The 18,414-nt window shown below is 40.1% G+C and overlaps 1 protein-coding gene and 2 pseudogenes across 2 annotated transcripts in view; 2 read left to right on the top strand and 1 right to left on the bottom strand.

The window, feature by feature from the left end:
* The first annotated feature begins 503 nt into the window (after nt 1–503).
* On the top strand, nt 504–3,912 carry LOC109029028 (glycine cleavage system H protein, mitochondrial-like; annotated as a pseudogene).
* An 844-nt stretch (nt 3,913–4,756) lies between these two features.
* Nucleotides 4,757–18,414, bottom strand: part of CLEC4A (C-type lectin domain family 4 member A) — a 38,671-nt gene continuing 25,013 nt past the window's right edge. For both annotated transcript variants that reach the window (XM_055358609.2, XM_004052644.5), the window contains 5 exons: nt 17,673–17,789; nt 13,995–14,093; nt 7,624–7,775; nt 6,462–6,577; nt 4,757–5,220 (listed from right to left, as the gene is read on the bottom strand). In XM_055358609.2, coding sequence (XP_055214584.1) covers nt 5,073–5,220; nt 6,462–6,577; nt 7,624–7,775; nt 13,995–14,093; nt 17,673–17,789 — 632 coding nt within the window. In that variant the 3' untranslated portion in view covers nt 4,757–5,072. The remainder of the gene's footprint in view (nt 5,221–6,461; nt 6,578–7,623; nt 7,776–13,994; nt 14,094–17,672; nt 17,790–18,414) is intronic.
* On the top strand, nt 8,488–9,645 carry LOC115936467 (POU domain, class 5, transcription factor 1-like; annotated as a pseudogene).

Below are 18,414 nucleotides of genomic sequence, written 5' to 3'. Positions count from 1 at the left end.
TTCCTTCATCAATGTTTTATAGTTTTCAGTGTACTGATTTTTCACCCCTTTGGTTAAATTTATTCCTAAGTAGTTTATTCTTTTTGACAGTTTTGGAAATTTTTAAAATAATAACTATTTAAAATAATTATGTAATAAAGTTATTTCTTAATAATTAAAAATAGTTAACTACTTTAAGTGATTATTTAGTAATAATTTTTAAAATAAACTCCCAGGTATATGGTCAACTAATATTTGACAAGGGTGCCAAGATGAAAACAAGATAAGAAAGGACAGTTTCCTCAGTAAATGGTGTTGGAAAAACTGGATCTCCACATTCAAAAGAATGAAATTGAAACCTTATCTTCCACCACTCATGAAAATTAATTTAAAATGTATCAAAGACTTAAATGTAAGGCCTAAAACCATAAAATTCATAGAAAGAAAAACAGGAAAAAAGCCACTTGCCATTTGTCTGGGGAATGATTTTTTTAATAGATATAAGAAGAAAAGCTCCTGTGAACATGGCACTGAGAGTGGCGTGGAGCTTGCAGGCAGTGGTCTGTAGTCTGCATGCACCCTCAGCGCCTGCTGGGCCCTGCCTGCAGAGGCTCTGGTGGCTGAGGGTGGGTGCCTTCCAGACACATTCTGCTTTCACTGCATAAATTCACAGAGAAACATGAACACATAATTACAGAAAATGGTATTGGAACAGTGGGAATCAGCAATTTGCACAGGAGTCTTTGGGAGCTGTTGTTTACTGTAGTTGGCCTGAAGTTGGGACAAAATTGAACAAACAAGATGAGTTTGGTGCTTTGGAAAGTATGAAAGCTACTAATGAACTGTTTTCTCCTTTATCAGAAGTAACTGAAATTAATGAATCCCTTGAAGAAAATCCAGAGTTGTCAACAAATCTATCGGGGAACCAGCTCCCAGTATTTCAACATAGGTTCTTTTCTATTTTCCCTAAGTGTTGGCCAGTCTGAGAAATAAAGAGAAAGAGTACAAAGAGAGAAATTTTACAGCTGGCCTCTGGGTGTAACCTCACATATTGGTAGGACCGTGATGACCCCGAGCCGCAAAACCAGCAAGTTTTTATTAGGGATTTTAAAAGGGGAGGGGGTGTACATACAGGGAGTAGGTCACAGAGATCACATGCTTCAAAGGGCAATAAAGATCGCAAGGCAAGGGCAAAATTAGAATTACTGATGAGGGTCTATGCCCTGCTGTGCTGATGAGGGTCTATGTCCCACTGTGCACGTATTGTCTTGATAAACATCTTAACAGGAAACAGGGTTCGAGAGCAGAGAACCAGTCTGACTAGAATTTACCAGGCTGGAATTTCCCAATCCTAGTCAGCCTGAGGGTACTTCAGGAGACCAGGGTATATTTCAATCCTTATCTCAACCGCGTAAGACACTCCCAGAGAGGCTGTTTATAGACCTCCCCCCAGGAATGCATTCCTTCCCCAGGGTATTAATTATTAATATTCCTTGCTGGGAAAAGAATTCAGCAATATCTCTCCTACTCACACGTCTGTTTATAGGCTCCCTGCAAGAAGAAAAATATGGCTCTATTCTGCCCGACCCTGCAGGGAGTCAGACCTTATGGTTATCTTCCCTTGTTCCCTGAAAACTGCTGTTATTCTGTTCTTTTTCAAGGTGCACTGATTTCATATTGTTCAAACACACATGTTTTACAATCAATTTGTACAACAGTGGTCCTGAGGTGACGTACATTCTCAGCTTACGAAGATAACGTGATTAAGAGGTTAAAGTAAAGACAGACATAAGAAATTATAAAAGTATTAATTTCGGGAACTGATAAATGTCCATGAAATCTTCACAATCTATGTTCAGAGATTGCAGTAAAGGCAGGCATAAGAAATTATAAAAGTATTAATTTGGGGAACTGATAAATGTCCATGAAATCTTCACAATTTATGTTCTTCTGCCTTGGCTCCAGCCAGTCCCTCCGTTTGGGGTCCCTAACTTCCTGCAACACAAATCTTGTTATGAAGACAATTGACTGATCACAATGACACTCAGTAACCCTTCAGAACTAGATGAACTACAACTCACATCTGTAATCCCAGCACTTTGGGAGGCCAAGGCGGGCAGATCACCTGAGGGCAGGAGTTTGAGACCAGCCTGGCCAACATGCTGAAACCCTATCTCTACTGAAAATACAAAAATTAGCTGGGTATGGTGGCACATGCCTGTAATCCCAGCTACTCAGGAGCCTGAGGCAGGAGAATCACTTGAACCCGGGAGGCAGAGGTTGCAGCGAGCTGAGATCGTGCCACTGCACTCCAGCCTGGGCGACAGAGCAAGACTCTATCTCAAAAAACAAACAAAAAAATTTTCTAATGATTGCAGATAAATACAATATGCTTCTTTTTCACAATACCCTATGATTTTTAGACTAGGCTCTAATATTCAGAATTCATGAAATTATCTATGGTAAACCTAGTTATTAATATTATGTAATTCAAGGATAACATTGTTGTCTTAAACCTAATATAATATTGTAACTTGCTTACATTAATATCTGGATTTGGGTCAAAATACTTAATCATCTTTCCATTGGAAGTAATTGGGAGTAGAGAACTTTTTGTTGGTGGATGTACATACAGTGTCAGATGAAGAACAACACTATCTTAATTTCCCAAGATAGTACATTTGCTGGTGCTATTTTTATACAGTGAAGCAACAGCTTGGCAGCAAAATAAGAAATAAAATATTCAACTTCATTTAAAAAAAGAAAACTGGGAAAGAAAAGCAGAAATAGACAAATAGGATTACATCAAAATAAAAATCTTCTGCACAGCAGTGGAAACAATCAAAAAATGAAAGAGTAGCCTACAGAATGGGAGAAAATATTTGCAAACTATATATCTGACAAGGGGTTAATATCCAAAATATGTAAGACAGGGGTGTCCAATCCTTTAGCTTCTCTGGGCCACATTGGAAGAATTGTCTTGGGCCACACATAAAGTACACTAACATTAACAACAACAGCTAATGAGCTAAAAAATCTCATAACATTTTAAGGAAGTTTACAAATTTGTGTCGGGCTGCATTCAAAGCCATCCTGGGCCACATGTGGCCTGCAGGCTACAGGTTGGACAAGCTTGATGTAAGAAATTTGTACAACTCAACAGCAACAAAAAAAACAAATAATTCAATTTACAAATGGGCAAAGAAACTGAATAGACATTTTTCCAAAGAAAACATACAAATGGCCAATAGGTACATGAAAATATGTTCAACATGACTAATCATTAGGGAAATTCAAATCAAAACTGCAATGAGATACCACCCACACAGCTGTTAGAAGAGCTATTATTAAAAAGGCAAAAACTAACAAGTATTGGTAAGGATATAGATAAAAGGGAACCTTTGTGCTCTGTTGGTGGGGATATAAATTAGTACAGCTATTATGGAAAACAGTATGGAAGTTCCTCAAAAGACTAAAAATAAAACTATCTGGCGGGGCGTGGTGGCTCACGCCTGTAATCCCAGCACTTTGGGAGACAGAGGCAGGTGGATCATGAGGTCAAGAGATCGAGACCATCCTGGCCAACATGCTGAAACCCCGTCTCTACTAAAAATACAAAAATTGGCTGGGCATGGTGGCGTGCACCTGTATCCCAGCTACTTGAGAGGCTGAGGCAGGAGAATCGCTTGAACCCAGGAGGCAGAGGTTGCAGTGAGCCAAGATCAAGCCATTGCACTCCAGCCTGCCAACAGAATGAGACTCCATCTCTAAATAAATAAATAAATAAATATAAATAAAACTATCATATGATCCAGCAATCCTACTTCCGGGTATATACCAAAAGAAAATGAAATCACTATCTAGAACAGATATCTGCACTTCCATGCTTATTGGACCATTATTCACAAGAGTGAAGACACGGAAACAACTTAAGTATTGGCCAATGGATGAAAGGATAAAGAAAATGTACTATGTATATAAAATGGAGTAGTATTCAGCCATAAAAAAGGAAATCCTGTCATTTGCACAACATGGATGAATCTGGAGGGCATTATACTAAGTGAAATATAATAAGTCATACAGAGAATGACAAATACTGTATAATTCTACTTATATGTAGAATCTTAAAAAGTCAATCCATAGAAACAGAGGGTAAAATGATGGTTGTGAGGGAATGGAGGGCAGTGGAGAAAATCAGGCAATGTTGGTCAAAGGGTACAAATTTTCAGTTCTAAGATGACAAAGTTCTAGAGATCTAATATGCTGCATGGTGACTATAGTTAATGATGCATTGCACACTTGAAATTTTTTGGGGAATAGATCTTGCTTTTTGTTTGTTGATACCAATGGACAGAATGGAGTAGATCTTAAACGTTCTCACTACACACAAGATTGTTAACTATGTAAGATAATGGGTGTGGGTTAAGTAACTTGATTATGGTAATCATTTTACAATATATATGTATGTCAAATCACCACAGTGTAAACCTTAAATATATACAATTTTGTCAGTATATATATATTATATATATCATATATAATATATATATCATATATCACATATGATATATATTATATATCATATATGTTATATGTTATATATTATATATTATATATTATATATATAATATATATATCATATATTATGTATTATATATATCATATGTATTATATATATTATATATGATATATATAATATATATATATATTTGCCAGTATATATATACAATTATATATCAGTATAGTAGGGATGAAGAGAAAACCAGACAGGAGGAGACACCACATCACATAATTTTATTGGTAAATAATTCTTTAGCAACCAGACAAAAATTAAGAGAGACTCATGTTCTCTCCATGTGTGCACAATGGGGGTCTCCAGTACAGGCTCTGGCACATGAAAAAATGCTCAATAAATGCTCACTTTATGAAAAAGTGAATCAGTCAATATACAGACCAATTCTCTCATAAGTAGAATAGTTGACAGACCACCTAAATTCTATGGACCTCCCTTACACATAAATAAGAAGAGCTTATTATCTATCCCTACAATGACAGATACCAATCCAACCACCTGTTCATGGAGAATGTTCAGTTCATAAGTGGATCTTCAACATCTCACAAACTGACCTTTGAGGACCAAGACAATTAACATCATTCCAGCCCCATCTTTTGGGTGCTTTACGAAAATTTAGCACAACGCAGCGCTCATTGGGATCACTGGGCTCACGTGGATGCCAGAATCTGAAAGCGACAAAAAGGATGAGGGCATTTCTTCAAACAGAGCTTTGAAAAGGGTTAGAGACAAGGGTGAGGAGCTAGGGATGAATTTCATGGAACATAGGGTCAGATATGCCCAAATCCACCTTTCTGCTACTCATCATGCAGCTTCTCCTCCATCTGCATTTCCGGCATTTCCTTTGAAAACTGTGCCTATGTCACTCAATGTTCTCTACCTTACTGCTTTGAATATCCTCACCATAGATTTTCTAGAGGTTCTCTTCTATTTGTCCATCCTTATGTCCTGTTCCTATGGGTCCATCAACCTATAGGGTGTCCTTGTATGATGAAAAGATTTTATTTTACCCTGGTCCCACTTATCAATAGAGTTTTTTCCTTTTTTTAATGCACTGTTTTTAAAGTCTAGAGAACTAGTAAAATCTTTTGAATCTTCTACTTATCCTTGTTATTGGACAAGTAATTTAACTTCCCTGATTCTCAGTTTTTCTATCTAAAAAATAAGGACTAGAGTAACATCACTATTTATTTCATACAGTGGATATGAAGATCGAAGGTGGTAATCCAGTAAAGTATGTATTTTATGTAATTTATGTAATATATGTAAAGTATGTAATTTATGTAATTAAAGAATTACATAAATATGAGATATAAGATTATCAGAATCTAGCATTTTTGCTTCATAAGAAGCATTACATCTTCAGCCTGACTGGGTGTGGTGGCACACACTTGTCATCCCAGCAACTCAGAAGACTTGGGTGGGAGGATCAGTTGAGCCCAGGAATTCAAGGCTGCAGTGAGCCATGATTGCACCACTGCACTCCAGCCTGGTTGACAGAGTAAGACCCTGTCTCAAAAAAGAAAAAAAAGAATTATTAAATCTTAATAATTGGTTATGATCTTAATCAACATGGATTTTCACTATGTAGAGATAGGTAAATATACGGGTTAAAAGCACAGTAAGATCCACCTGATTTGAGAACTATTGTTGACACCACTGGGTGACCTTAGCTGAATTATCTACACTCTCCAAGCTCAATTTCCTCATATCTACAGTGGGAAAAATAACAATGTGTGCCTCATAGGGTTCTTGTGCAGATTAAATGAGATAATGAAATTATTTAACCTAGTACCCAAGAGCTAAAAGAAGAGTGAGCTATTTTACTTTTATAGCTGATTAGCTAGAATACCCTAAGCTCTCTGCAGGATCCAGGACCCAAGATTCTTTTATCTCATTCTATACTCACGTGGAACTTTCATTGTATGGTGTCTGATCAACCCATTTCCAATGTCGCTGACCTTCTGGATCTGAGAGCCCCACAAAATAAGCAGATTCTTCTTGCAGATTCTGGAAGATGAAATCCTGAGGGGGGAAAAGAAGGAATCACAGCCTTTACAGTATTCAGCTTAAACTGAATTCTTAATACCTTAGACAAACAAGAAGAAAAGGAGAGGATCCAGCAACAGCTGCATTAGAGCTCTACGTAGGAATGGGGATCTCTGGCTGAGCAGGGCAGAATCAAAGACATCGCTTGTAAGCATGATGTTCAGTACATACGGAAGGAATTTTTTTTTTTTTTTTGAGACAGAGTCTCACTTTCTGTCCCAGGCTGGAGTGCAGTGGTGCAATCTTGGCTCACTGCACCTCTGCCTCCCAGGCTTAAGCAATTCTCATGCCTCAGCCTCCCCAGTAGCTGGGACTACAGGTGTGTGCCACCATGCCTGGCTAATTTTTGTATTTTTAGTAGAGGCTGGGTTTCACCATTTTGGCCAAGCTGGTCTTGAACTCCCGGCCTCAAGTGATCTGCCCGCCTTGGCCTCCCAAAGTGCTGGGATTACAGGCATGAGCTAGCATGCCCAGCCAGTATGGAAGCAATTTCTATGATCAGAATGAATTCTCATCTCAGGTTTACTTCCCCTCTTTTCTTCACTAAGGGATTACATTCTTCAAAGTTGTACATGAGAAAATTTTGGCAGATTCAGTCATTTTCCTTTCATAACTTCAGGGATTCTTTATTTTCATTCCTGAGTGTGGATTGTGATTCATCATGAGTTAACTTTATTTCTTTTCTCTATTCAACTTAATACCTCTTCTTTGTTAAGTAGTTAATCATGTATAAAACATTTACATATTGAAATAACAAATTGATATTTCAGACTGAAACATTTTCATCCTTCCATTCAACCCTCATATATTTTTAATGTCACAACTTCTTCTGGGGAGGTTAGTTTTACTGAAGCAGGAAGGAGGTATGGAATATAAAGGCTTAGGAGCCCTTTCTACCTATTTTATTGAAAGCCTTCTGCCACAGTGCAAATATCCCAAAGTAACAAAAACCTCCTTCTTAGCCAAGAGAGATATACAAAGATCAGGCAGGGCTCACAGCCCCATTATCTATTAGAAAGTACCTGCTCTTCTTGAGTGTTTATCACCAGCAGGTGAGCCTCCATTCTAGCACAGTCCTTCTCACTGTCTTGCCAAGATGCTGATTCAGTAGAAATAAAGTAGCAGTTGGAGCTAAATGACTTCCAATTCTTTGGGCAACAGCTCCAGGCTGTCTCTGTATTGGGAAGAGGGGCACATAAGTGCAATATAAATAATCTCTCTTAAAAGTGTGTGTATTATTAAAATTAAGAACCAAGGGAGAGCACATGGAAGCTGGAACTCCGCTCCACACTCAGATGCAACCAGGAGCCCCTGCCCCTCAGGTGTCAAGGAAGCCAAGTCTACCTCAATCAGGCAGTAATGAGGCAGGGCCCCTTTTCTCCTGCTGAAGTGCTATCTGAAAAGCCCAGCTATTACGAAAACATGTTTAAATAAGATCCAGACTCTGAGAATATAATGCAAAAATGTCCAGAGTTCAATAGAAAATAAGTCATTATGCTAAGAACCAGTAAGTTTTCAAATTTAATAAAATATAATAATCAATAGATGCCTACAATCAAGACAACAAAAATGGGGCCAGGCACGGTGGCTCTCATCTGTAATCCCAGCACTTTGGGAGGCTGAGGCAGAAGAATCGCTTGATCCCAGAAGTTCAAGACCAGCCTGGGCAACACAGCGAGAACCTGTCTCAAAAAAAAAAAAAAAAAAAAAAAAAAAAGATAATAAAATTGTTAGAATTATCTGACAAAGATTTAAAAGCAGCCATGATTAAAAAAAAAAAAAAAAACGCTTCAACAAGAAGATACAGACATGCTTGAAACAAATGAAAAACTAGAAAGTTTCAGCAAAGAACTAGAAGATATAAAGAAAAACCAAGATTTCACCATGCCCCCGGCTTGGGGCGCCTTCCTTCCCCATGGCGGGACACCTGGCTTCGGATTTCGCCTTCTCGCCCCCTCCAGGCGGTGGAGGTGATGGGCCAGGGGGGCCGGAGCCGGGCTGGGTTGATCCTCGGACCTGGCTAAGCTTCCAAGGCCCTCCTGGAGGGCCAGGAATCGGGCCGGGGTTTGGGCCAGGCTCTGAGGTGTGGGGGATTCCCCCATGTCCCCCGTCGTATGAGTTCTGTGGGGGGATGGCGTACTGTGGGCCTCAGACTGGAGTGGGGCTAGTGCCCCAAGGCGGCTTGGAGACCTCTCAGCCTGAGGGCGAAGCAGGAGTCAGGGGGGAGAGCAACTCCGATGGGGCCTCCCCGGAGCCCTGCACCGTCCCCCCTGGTGCCGTGAAGCTGGAGAAGGAGAAGCTGGAGCAAAACCCGGAGGAGTCCCAGGACATCAAAGCTCTGCAGAAAGAACTCGAGCAATTTGCCAAGCTCCTGAAGCAGAAGAGGATCACCCTGGGATATACACAGGCCGATGTGGCTCACCCTGGGGTTTCTATTTGGGAAGGTGTTCAGCCAAACGACCATCTGCCGCTTTGAGGCTCTGCAGCTTAGCTTCAAGAACATGTGTGAGCTGCGGCCCTTGCTGCAGAAGTGGGTGGAGGAAGCTGACAACAATGAAAATCTTCAGGAGATATGCAAAGCAGAAACCCTCGTGCAGGCCCGAAAGAGAAAGCGAACCAGTATCGAGAACCGAGTGAGAGGCAACCTGGAGAATTTGTTCCCGCGGTGCCCGAAACCCACACTGCAGCAGATCAGCCACATCGCCCAGCAGCTTGGGCTGGAGAAGGATGTGGTCCAAGTGTGGTTCTGTAACCGGCGCCAGAAGGGCAAGCGATCAAGCAGTGGCTATGCACAACGAGAGGATTTTGAGGCTGTTGGGTCTCCTTTCTCAGGGGGACCAGTGTCCTTTCCTCTGGCCCCAGGGCCCCATTTTGGTACCCCAGGCTATGGGAGCCCTCACTTCACTGCACTGTACTCCTCGGTCCCTTTCCCTGAGGGGGAAGCCTTTCCCCCTGTCTCCGTCACCACTCTGGGCTCTCCCATGCATTCAAACTGAGGTGCCTGCCCTTCTAGGAATGGGGGACAGGGGGAGGGGAGGAGCTAGGGAAAGAGAACCTGGAGTTTGTGCCAGGGCTTTTGGGATTAAGTTCTTCATTCACTAAGGAAGGAATTGGGAACACAAAGGGTGGGGGCAGGGGAGTTTGGGGCAACTGGTTGGAGGGAAGGTGAAGTTCAATGATGTTCTTGATTTTAATCCCACATCATGTATCACTTTTTTCTTAAATAAAGAAGCCTCAACACAGTAGATAGACAAAAAAAAAATGGAAATTTTATAATTGAATAATATAATAACCAAAATAAAAAGCTCAGTGGATGGACTCAGGAGAATGAAGGGGATAGAGAGATTAGTGAATTGGAAGACAAAACAACAGAAAATGTCAACTGAACAACAGAAACAAACTAGACAGAAAAGGCTGGGCACAGTGGCTCACGCCTGTAAACCCAGCACTTTAGGAGGCTGAGGCGGGCGGATCACCTGTGGTCGGGAGTTCTAGACCAGCCTGGCCAACATGGTGAAACCCTGTCTCTACTAAAAATACCAAAAAAAGGCTGGGCGTGGTGGCTCACACCTGTAATCCCTGCACTTTGGGAGGCCGAGGTGGATGGATCACCTGAGATGAGAAGTTTGAGACCAGCCTGACCAACATGGTGAAACCCCATATCTACTTTAATACAAAAATTAGCAGGGCATGGTGGCGCGCACACCTGTAATCCCAGCTACTCAGGAGGCTGAGGCAAGAGAATCGCTTGAACCCAGGAGGCAGAGGTTGCAGTGAGCTGAGATCGCACCACTGCACTCCAGCCTGGGCAACAGAGCGAGACTTCGTCTGAAAAACAAAACAAAACAAAAAAAAACACAAAGAAACAAAAAAACTAGACAGAAAAAAAATAAACAGAGCCTTGTAAAGTGACCCCAAATGTGTATACACCAAACAAAGCTGCAAAATGTATAAAGCAAAACTGATACAATTGAAAGAGGAATTGACAAATATACAATTATAGGTGGATACATCAACACCTCTCTCTCAACCATTGACAGAACTACACAGAAAATCAGCAAGAACATAGAACTTATAAACATCATCAACTACAAGGATCTAATCCACATTTATAGAACGCTCCACCCAACAACAGAATACCCATTCTTTTCCAGTGCCCCTGGAACATATGCTGAAACAAACCATATCTCGGGACATTAAATAACATCAACTAATTTAAAATTGCTGAAATCATATCGTTTTCTCCAACCACAGTGAAAAGAAACCAGAAATTAATAAAAGAAATAACACAGGAAAATCTCCATATGCTTGAAACTAAACAACACACTTCTAAATAATCCACGAGTCAAAGGAGATGTCTAAAGGGAAATTTTTAAAAATACATTGAACTGAATGAAAATGACAATACAAATTATCAAATTTCATAGGACACTATTCTTCAATCAAAGGAACTAGGGCTCCTCAAAGAAATATCTGATTCCAGGATAGGGACATGAAATGTACAATGTGAGTCTCAAGCATTTTGCAGTCCCAGAAAGTGAGGAAGTGCTAAACCAAAACAAAAGAAAAAACACATTGTGGTGATATGTTAAAGGGTCACAGGAGTCAAATGAAAAAGTTCCCAATGTCCAAAGCTGGAACTACAAAATAGAGCAGTATTGGATTATAAACCAAAATTTAAAATAAATATCCATGAGTTGGACACACAGTGGGGAACAACACACACTGGGGCCTGTGGTGGAGGGAGCAAGCCAGGGAGGGAGAGCATCAGGAAGAACAGCTAATGGATGCTGGGCTTAATACCTGGGTGATGGGTTGGTCTATGTAGCAAAGCACCATAGCACACGTTTACCCATGAAACAAACCTGCACATCCTGCACATGTACCCCAGAACTGAAAAGTTGAAGATATATATATATATATAGATGTATGTATCTCCATGAGTACATGCAGATATAACTAAATGATTATATAAATAAATAAATGGAATAAAAGAGAAAAATATCACCTGGACAAAATTTCAAATAAATTATATAGATACTTGTGATGGTTAATTTTATGTGTCAACTTATCTAGGCCACAGTGTCCAGATATTTGGCCAAACATTCTGGATGTTTCTGTGAAAATGCTTTTGGATGAGATTTACATTTAAATTGCTGGACTTTGAGTAAAGCAGATTGCCCTCAATAATGTAAGTAGATTTCATCTAATCAATTGAAGATCTGAATGGAACAAAAAGAGGACCTCCTCTGAGCAAGAGGAAACTCAGTGGACTGCCTTTGCACTTCATCTGCAGCACTGGCTCTTCAAGGTTCTGCAGCAGATGGTCTTTGGACTCAAACTGCAACTCTTACTCCTTCCTGAGTCTCCAGCCTGCTGACCATGACTAATACCATAATCCACCCTCATGAATGGAGAGCATAACTCCCCAGTCCTTAAGTGTGGACTGAACCTTCCAAACAGTGTAGTATGGAAAGGGGTGGGGAGGGAAAGAGTAACTTCACAGTGGAGAAACTTGACAAACACTACCTTAACCAAGTGATCAAGGTCAACATCAATAGTCAAGAATCATTTTGATAATATATGCCCTTGATATGATGTAATGAAAATAGCATTTTACATCTGTGATCTTCCTCCCAAAAACCAATAATCCCAGTCTAATTATTAGAAAAACATCAGACAAATTCTGATAGATGGACATTCTATAATATACCTGACCAGTATTGCTCAAAACTGTCAGGGTCATCAAATATGAGGAAAATCTGAGAAACTACCACAGCCAAGACGTGCCTAAAGAGACATGAGAACTCAGTGTAACGTGGTGTTCTGGATGGGGATCCTATTACAGAAAAGAAAATGAGGTGAACACTAAGGAAACCTGAAAATTGTGAATTTTAATTAATAATAATATACCAATATTAGTTGATTAGTTGTAAGAAGTATATTATATTCATGTAAGATGTTAACAATAGGGGAGAGCATGTGTGCAGAGCAAGGGTAAAATGAGATCTCTTTGCATTATCTGCTCAATTTTTCTGTAAATATAAAACTGTTCTTAAAAATAACCTATTGGCCGGGCATGGTAGCTCACTCCTGTAATCCCAGCACAGGGAGGCTGAGATGGGAGGATTGCTTGAAGCCAGGAATTCAAGACCAGCCTGGCAACATGGCAAGACACTCTCTCTACAAAAATTCAAAAAATAAAAATAAAATTGGCCAAGTGTGGTAGTGGGCACCTTTGATCCCAGCTACTGGGAGGCTGAGGTGGAGGATTACTTGGAACCCAGGAGATCAAGGCTACTGTGAGCTGTGGTCACACTACTGCATTCCAGCCTGGAAAACAGAGTGAGATCCTATCTCAAAAATAATAATAATAATAATAATAATAATAATCTATTAATTTAAAGAATTTAAATAATTCACATCCATAAAAAAATCATCATCACATTTTCATCACATGGTTTTAACTGATATGTGAAAAAAAGAGCAAACGTGTATAGAAAGTTCAGAAAGAAGCAAAGGTCGAAGAAGTCTAAAAGCAATGTAACCTTTTTCACAATTAAGCTTCTATTTTTTTCCATAGACAAATTAAAGATATATGAGTACATATACGAATTTTAGGACCAGGCACCGTGGCTCACACCTATAATCCCAGCCCTTCAAGAAGCTGAGACAGCCACATCACTTAAGCTTAGGAGTTCAAGATCAGCCTGGGCAACATGGTGAAACTCCATCTCTACAAAAAATACAAAAATTAGCTGAGTGTAGTGGGGTATGCTTGTAGTCTCAGCTACTCAGGAGGCAGAAATGGGAGGATCACTTGAGCCCGGGAGGTCGAGGCTGTAGTGAGCCGTGTTCGCACTACTGCACTCTAGCCTGGGCAACAAAGTGAGACCCTGTCTCAAAAAAACAACAACAAAAGAATTTTATGTCCTATATATTTGTTTTTTGTCTTTTGGGTTTTTTTGAGGCGGAATCTTGCTCCATCGCCAGGTGGAGTGCAGTGGCACAACCTCGGCTCACTGCAACCTCTGCCTCCCGGGTTCAAGCGACTCTCCTGCCTCAGCCTCCCGAGTAGCTGGGATTACAGGTGTGTACCACCATGCCTAGATAATTTTTGTGCTTTTAGTGGAGATGGGGTTTCACCATTTTGGCTAGGATGGTCTCGATCTGTTGACCTCGTGATCCACACGCCTCGGCCTCCCAAAGTGCTGGGATTACAGGTGTGAGTCACCATGCCCAGCATGTCCTAGATATTTGTACATTTGTAGCTTAAATTATTGTGAGACTCAACTTTTCAGTATGATCTACCTGGGAATCTTACTGGAAATATTGATTTGGGATCCTTACATAGTACATTCAGCAACTGAATTCTAGGCACATTAATTTTTACCTTCCACGGGCATATTTTTTTTCACACACTCCAATGTTGTATGAACCAGCTCTTTTGTAGTCTTTTTTTCAAGAAGCTGAGAATATTTTTGAAAGAAAACTGGAAAAGAGAATAAAGACCATTTATTTTCCTGGTAGCATTATGACTTTGCTCTTTATCGTTACTTTCTTGCATTCTTTATTGAAATAAAACTTACAAATGCCCTATTACTTGAGTAGAGGGAAAAGATTTCCCATACTGAAACTATAGATACCTCTAGGAATAGCGGAAAGATCAGTAGTTGGAAGAGGACACAACAGTTCCATCATAATGGATCTAAAGGGACTCCACGTTCTCCTTCAATACTTAATATAAGATGCATGCAAAGGCTAACTCTTGGGGGTGGGGGGATGCAGGGCAATAAACACTTGTATTTAAGGATGTGCGCACCCTGGGACTTTGGAGCAGATGGGAGAGGGGCAAATTAATTCTGAGGAGTTCTGGGTTACCTTGAAGAATGGAGAATTTTAAAAAGAACCCCACATGGATCAAGAGGGCATTATTTTCTTCCTCTTCTCTCCATTACTCTCTCCATCCCAACTGGCTCTTACTCCTCAGCACACCAACGCTCTCATGTTTCTCCCAGTTTAAAACTAACCCACCTCTCCCTCTAGAAACTGAACTTTTGGCCGGGCACAGTGGCTCACGCCTGTAATCCCAGCACTTTGGGAGGTCGAGGCAGGTCAGGAGTTCGAGACTAGCCTGGCCAAGATGGTGAAACCTCGTCTCTACTCAAAATACAAAAATCAGCTGGGCGCAGCGGCAGGTGCCTGTAATCCCAGCTACTCGGGAGGCTGAGGAAGGAGAATTGCTTGAACCTGGGAGGCGGAGGTTGCGGTGAGCTGAGATTGCGCCACTGCACTCCAGCCTGGGTGACAGAGCAAGACTCCATCTCAAAAAAAAAAAAAAGAAATTGAACTTTTTGTCTTTCCTCCCTACCTTTCATTTGCTCCTTGACCCATCATATTCTGGGTTTTACTTCCACTATTTCACTAAAACCATCCCTAAAATGGATCCTCAGTAATATCCTAGGGTTATTTAGTCCTCTTCCTATTTGACTTCCTTAAAGGTTTGACCCCAATTGCCTTTCCCCTTAGCTCTTGGGACACTACTCTTTGTTGCTTTTGTCTTACCTTTCTTGCTGCTGCTTCTTACACTCTTTTATGAGCTCCGTTTCCTCCATCCACCTCTTTTAAAATGTAACATTTCCCAGAGTTCCATCCTTATCCGTCTTTCTCATACTAAGTTATCTCCGTGAGTGATATCATATATTCCCATGGCATCACCTGCTACCTCTATGTGAAGGACTTCCAAAGCTCAGACCTCTCTCCCTAAATCCAGACAAATGTGTCTCCCAGTAGACACATCCATTTGAGGTTCTCACTGTCATATAAAACTCAACATGCCCAAAACTTAAATCACCATCTTCCAACCCAAACCTGCTACTGATCCTATATTGTCTACCTCTTTGAAAAACTTAATGATTTCTGAGTTTACAAAGTCAGAATATTGGAGCCATACTTTACTTCTCTGGGTCCCTTATTTCCCAGAACTGAATATTCATCAAGCCTCTACCTCCTTTATCATTCAAAACTACTTCATCTTCTCTTTTTTCGCTAACACTAGCCATAGATCAGTCTGACAATATTTCTCAATTGAATTAATGAATTATCCTTCTAACCTCTCTTTCCCTCCAAATTTGTCCTGATTTATCCATTTTCCACACCTCTGTAAAAATCATGTTTCTATAAGTCCAATCCAATTATATCAACTCCCTGCTTAAAATTCTTCAATTTTCTCTATGACTGTGACATTGCAAAAATGGCCACAACTTTCAACATTCCCTGTATCTACACTGCTTTGCAATGTGATTTTGCAGCTTCTTCAATCAAGAAATGTGGTCTATTTCTCCACCGCCTGGATCTGGGCTGCCTGTAAGACTTCTTTTGGCCAATAGAATGTGCAAGAGCAACTCTGCGCTAGTTCCAAGGTGAGATTTCAAAAGGCCTTGCTTACTTCCGCTCTCAGTCTTAAAAGCCTGCCAGTTGCCATGTGAACAAACCCAGGCTACCCTGATGAATGATAAGAGAAATGTGGCCAAATCTCTCCTGCCATTCCATCTAACATCCTGTTCCTCAGAAGCTAAGTTGCCTGTGGCCAGTACCCAACCACATATACATGAGTGAGTTCAGCCAGGACTGGGGAAATCTCCCAACTGACACCAGTCTCAATTGCCAAGCCACAGATTTATCAGCTAAATAAATAGTTGCTGTTTTAATCCACTAAGTTTTAGATTGGCTTATTAACCAGCAAAAGATAATTGATAAAATAACCTTTAGGAGGGAAAAAATCCAAACTCTTTATCATGATATACAGCAGTCTTCATGATCTGAGTCCTGTTTCTTTCTGCCACCTACAACTTCATTTCTTAGTTCTTTACTTAGCACCATATGTTCCAGTCATGCATACTTACGTTTCCCCAAATTCCATGCTCTCTCATATCTCTAGGTCATTCTTGGTACACACAGCTCTAGATGTCACCTCCTCCAGAAAGCCTACCTCAGCCTCTTGCACTTATTGTACTTCTTAACTGTACAACACTTACCATACAATGTTATAACCACTGGTTCATTTTATCATTCTCTAAATTTCTTGAGACCAGGGGCTGTGGCTCTGTCTTGACTCTCTGTCTGGCACAGTGCCTGACATACAGTAGATGGACAATACTTATGAAATGACCAAAGAAATTAATAAAGAATCTACCTAAATGTATACTGCTTTTTATGCCTTTTAAAAACTTTGAGCCAGGCATAGTGACTCATGCCTGTAATCCCAGCATGATAGGAGGCTGAGGTAGGCAGACTGCTTGAGCCCAGGAGTTCAGGACGAGGCCAGGAAACATGAGAAAACCCTGTCTCTACTAAAAATACACACACAAAAAAAAATTAGCTGAGCATAGTGATGCACACCTGTAATCCCAGCTACTTGGGAGGGTGGGGTGGGAGCATCGCTTGAACCTGGGAGGTGGAGGTTGCAGTGAGCCAAGATTGCACCAATGCACACCAGCCTGGGTGACAGAGCCGGGGGGAATAAAACTCAACAAATGCTGAAAGCCAAAGATATGCAGCAATCCACCTAATTTGCTAAATTGACTTTTAGATCCCACACAGTCTTGAGCAGGGCAGGAATAATCAGAGTAAAAGCCAGTGGAGAACTCTTCCTGAAATATTTCTTCCCATCTCCTTGTTGTCTACCTGCTCATCCCAAAACATAAATGTCTGTGCATTCAAATCAGACTGGCCTGATAAATGCTACCAAGGAAATATAGATTTGTCCTCACTTACATAGTGTCTAGTATAGAGATGATGCCCCATAGATTTCACTCTACAACACAAATACGTACACCCACATTTATCCTTCAGTTTCTCTAAATGAGAAGGGATTCCATTATTTTTACAGGACAGTAACTAAATCCAAATAAAGAGCAAAATTCACAGTGGATTCCCATGAATTATGTCTCCCCAGAGAAAATTTCATTTCAGATTTCTGGATAAGCTCATTTTCAAAAGTCAGTTTTTAAAGGATACCCTCTGTTCATGGACAGCAGATATTGCTTATTGGTTCAGTTGGCATACTTACTGACAAAAGCAATAAAGAATGAGATTGCCAATAGCAGGAAAAATATCAACAGTGAGGCACAAAGCAGCTTGGGGAAGCCGGTATTACTTTTGTGAGGGGCAGTCCTCTCGTTGGAAGCTGAAGAAGAAGCCAAATTAGTTTTATCAGTAATAAGTTTGGTCTTTACTTCCTCTTCTTCCTCCTCCTCTTTCTCTCCCTTTTCTTGGATGACACACAGTTACTAACGGTATGACATTTGAAATCACATGAGAATAGGAATAGAAAGGATATAATAATATTCACTGTAGAAATTTTAGAAAATACATAAAAGTACAAATTCCTACAATTGAGGATAACTGTTATGACATACAACTTATAATATACCATAATATTTTGGTATATATCTTTCTAGCAATTTTTTTAATGTATATATACATATATGCAAATTTTCCCACATGATTGACATACCATAAATACTGATTTCTGACCTATTATTTTCCTTTACACTGTATCATGAACATTTTTCATACCATTATATTTTCTTCTTTAACACTCCTTATTATGGTTGCATAGTATTTCATCATATATTTAAATAATGGTTTCCAACTTTAAATAATGCTATAGCAAATAAATTTTTATAATCATTCCTCATCACATGTTTAGAATAAATTCAGTCTTTTTAGTTACCATCTCATGGTTAGGAATCACTTTCTTCGAGTTATGATATTTTGTCAAATGATGGGGGAAAAAAATTCAGTATTAT

The sequence above is a fragment of the Gorilla gorilla genome, chromosome 10 (genome assembly GCF_029281585.2).
Source record: "Gorilla gorilla gorilla isolate KB3781 chromosome 10, NHGRI_mGorGor1-v2.1_pri, whole genome shotgun sequence".
NCBI lineage: Eukaryota > Metazoa > Chordata > Mammalia > Primates > Hominidae > Gorilla > Gorilla gorilla.
Note: the sequence above shows the minus strand (reverse complement) of the source record. Positions and strands in the feature narration are given on the sequence as shown.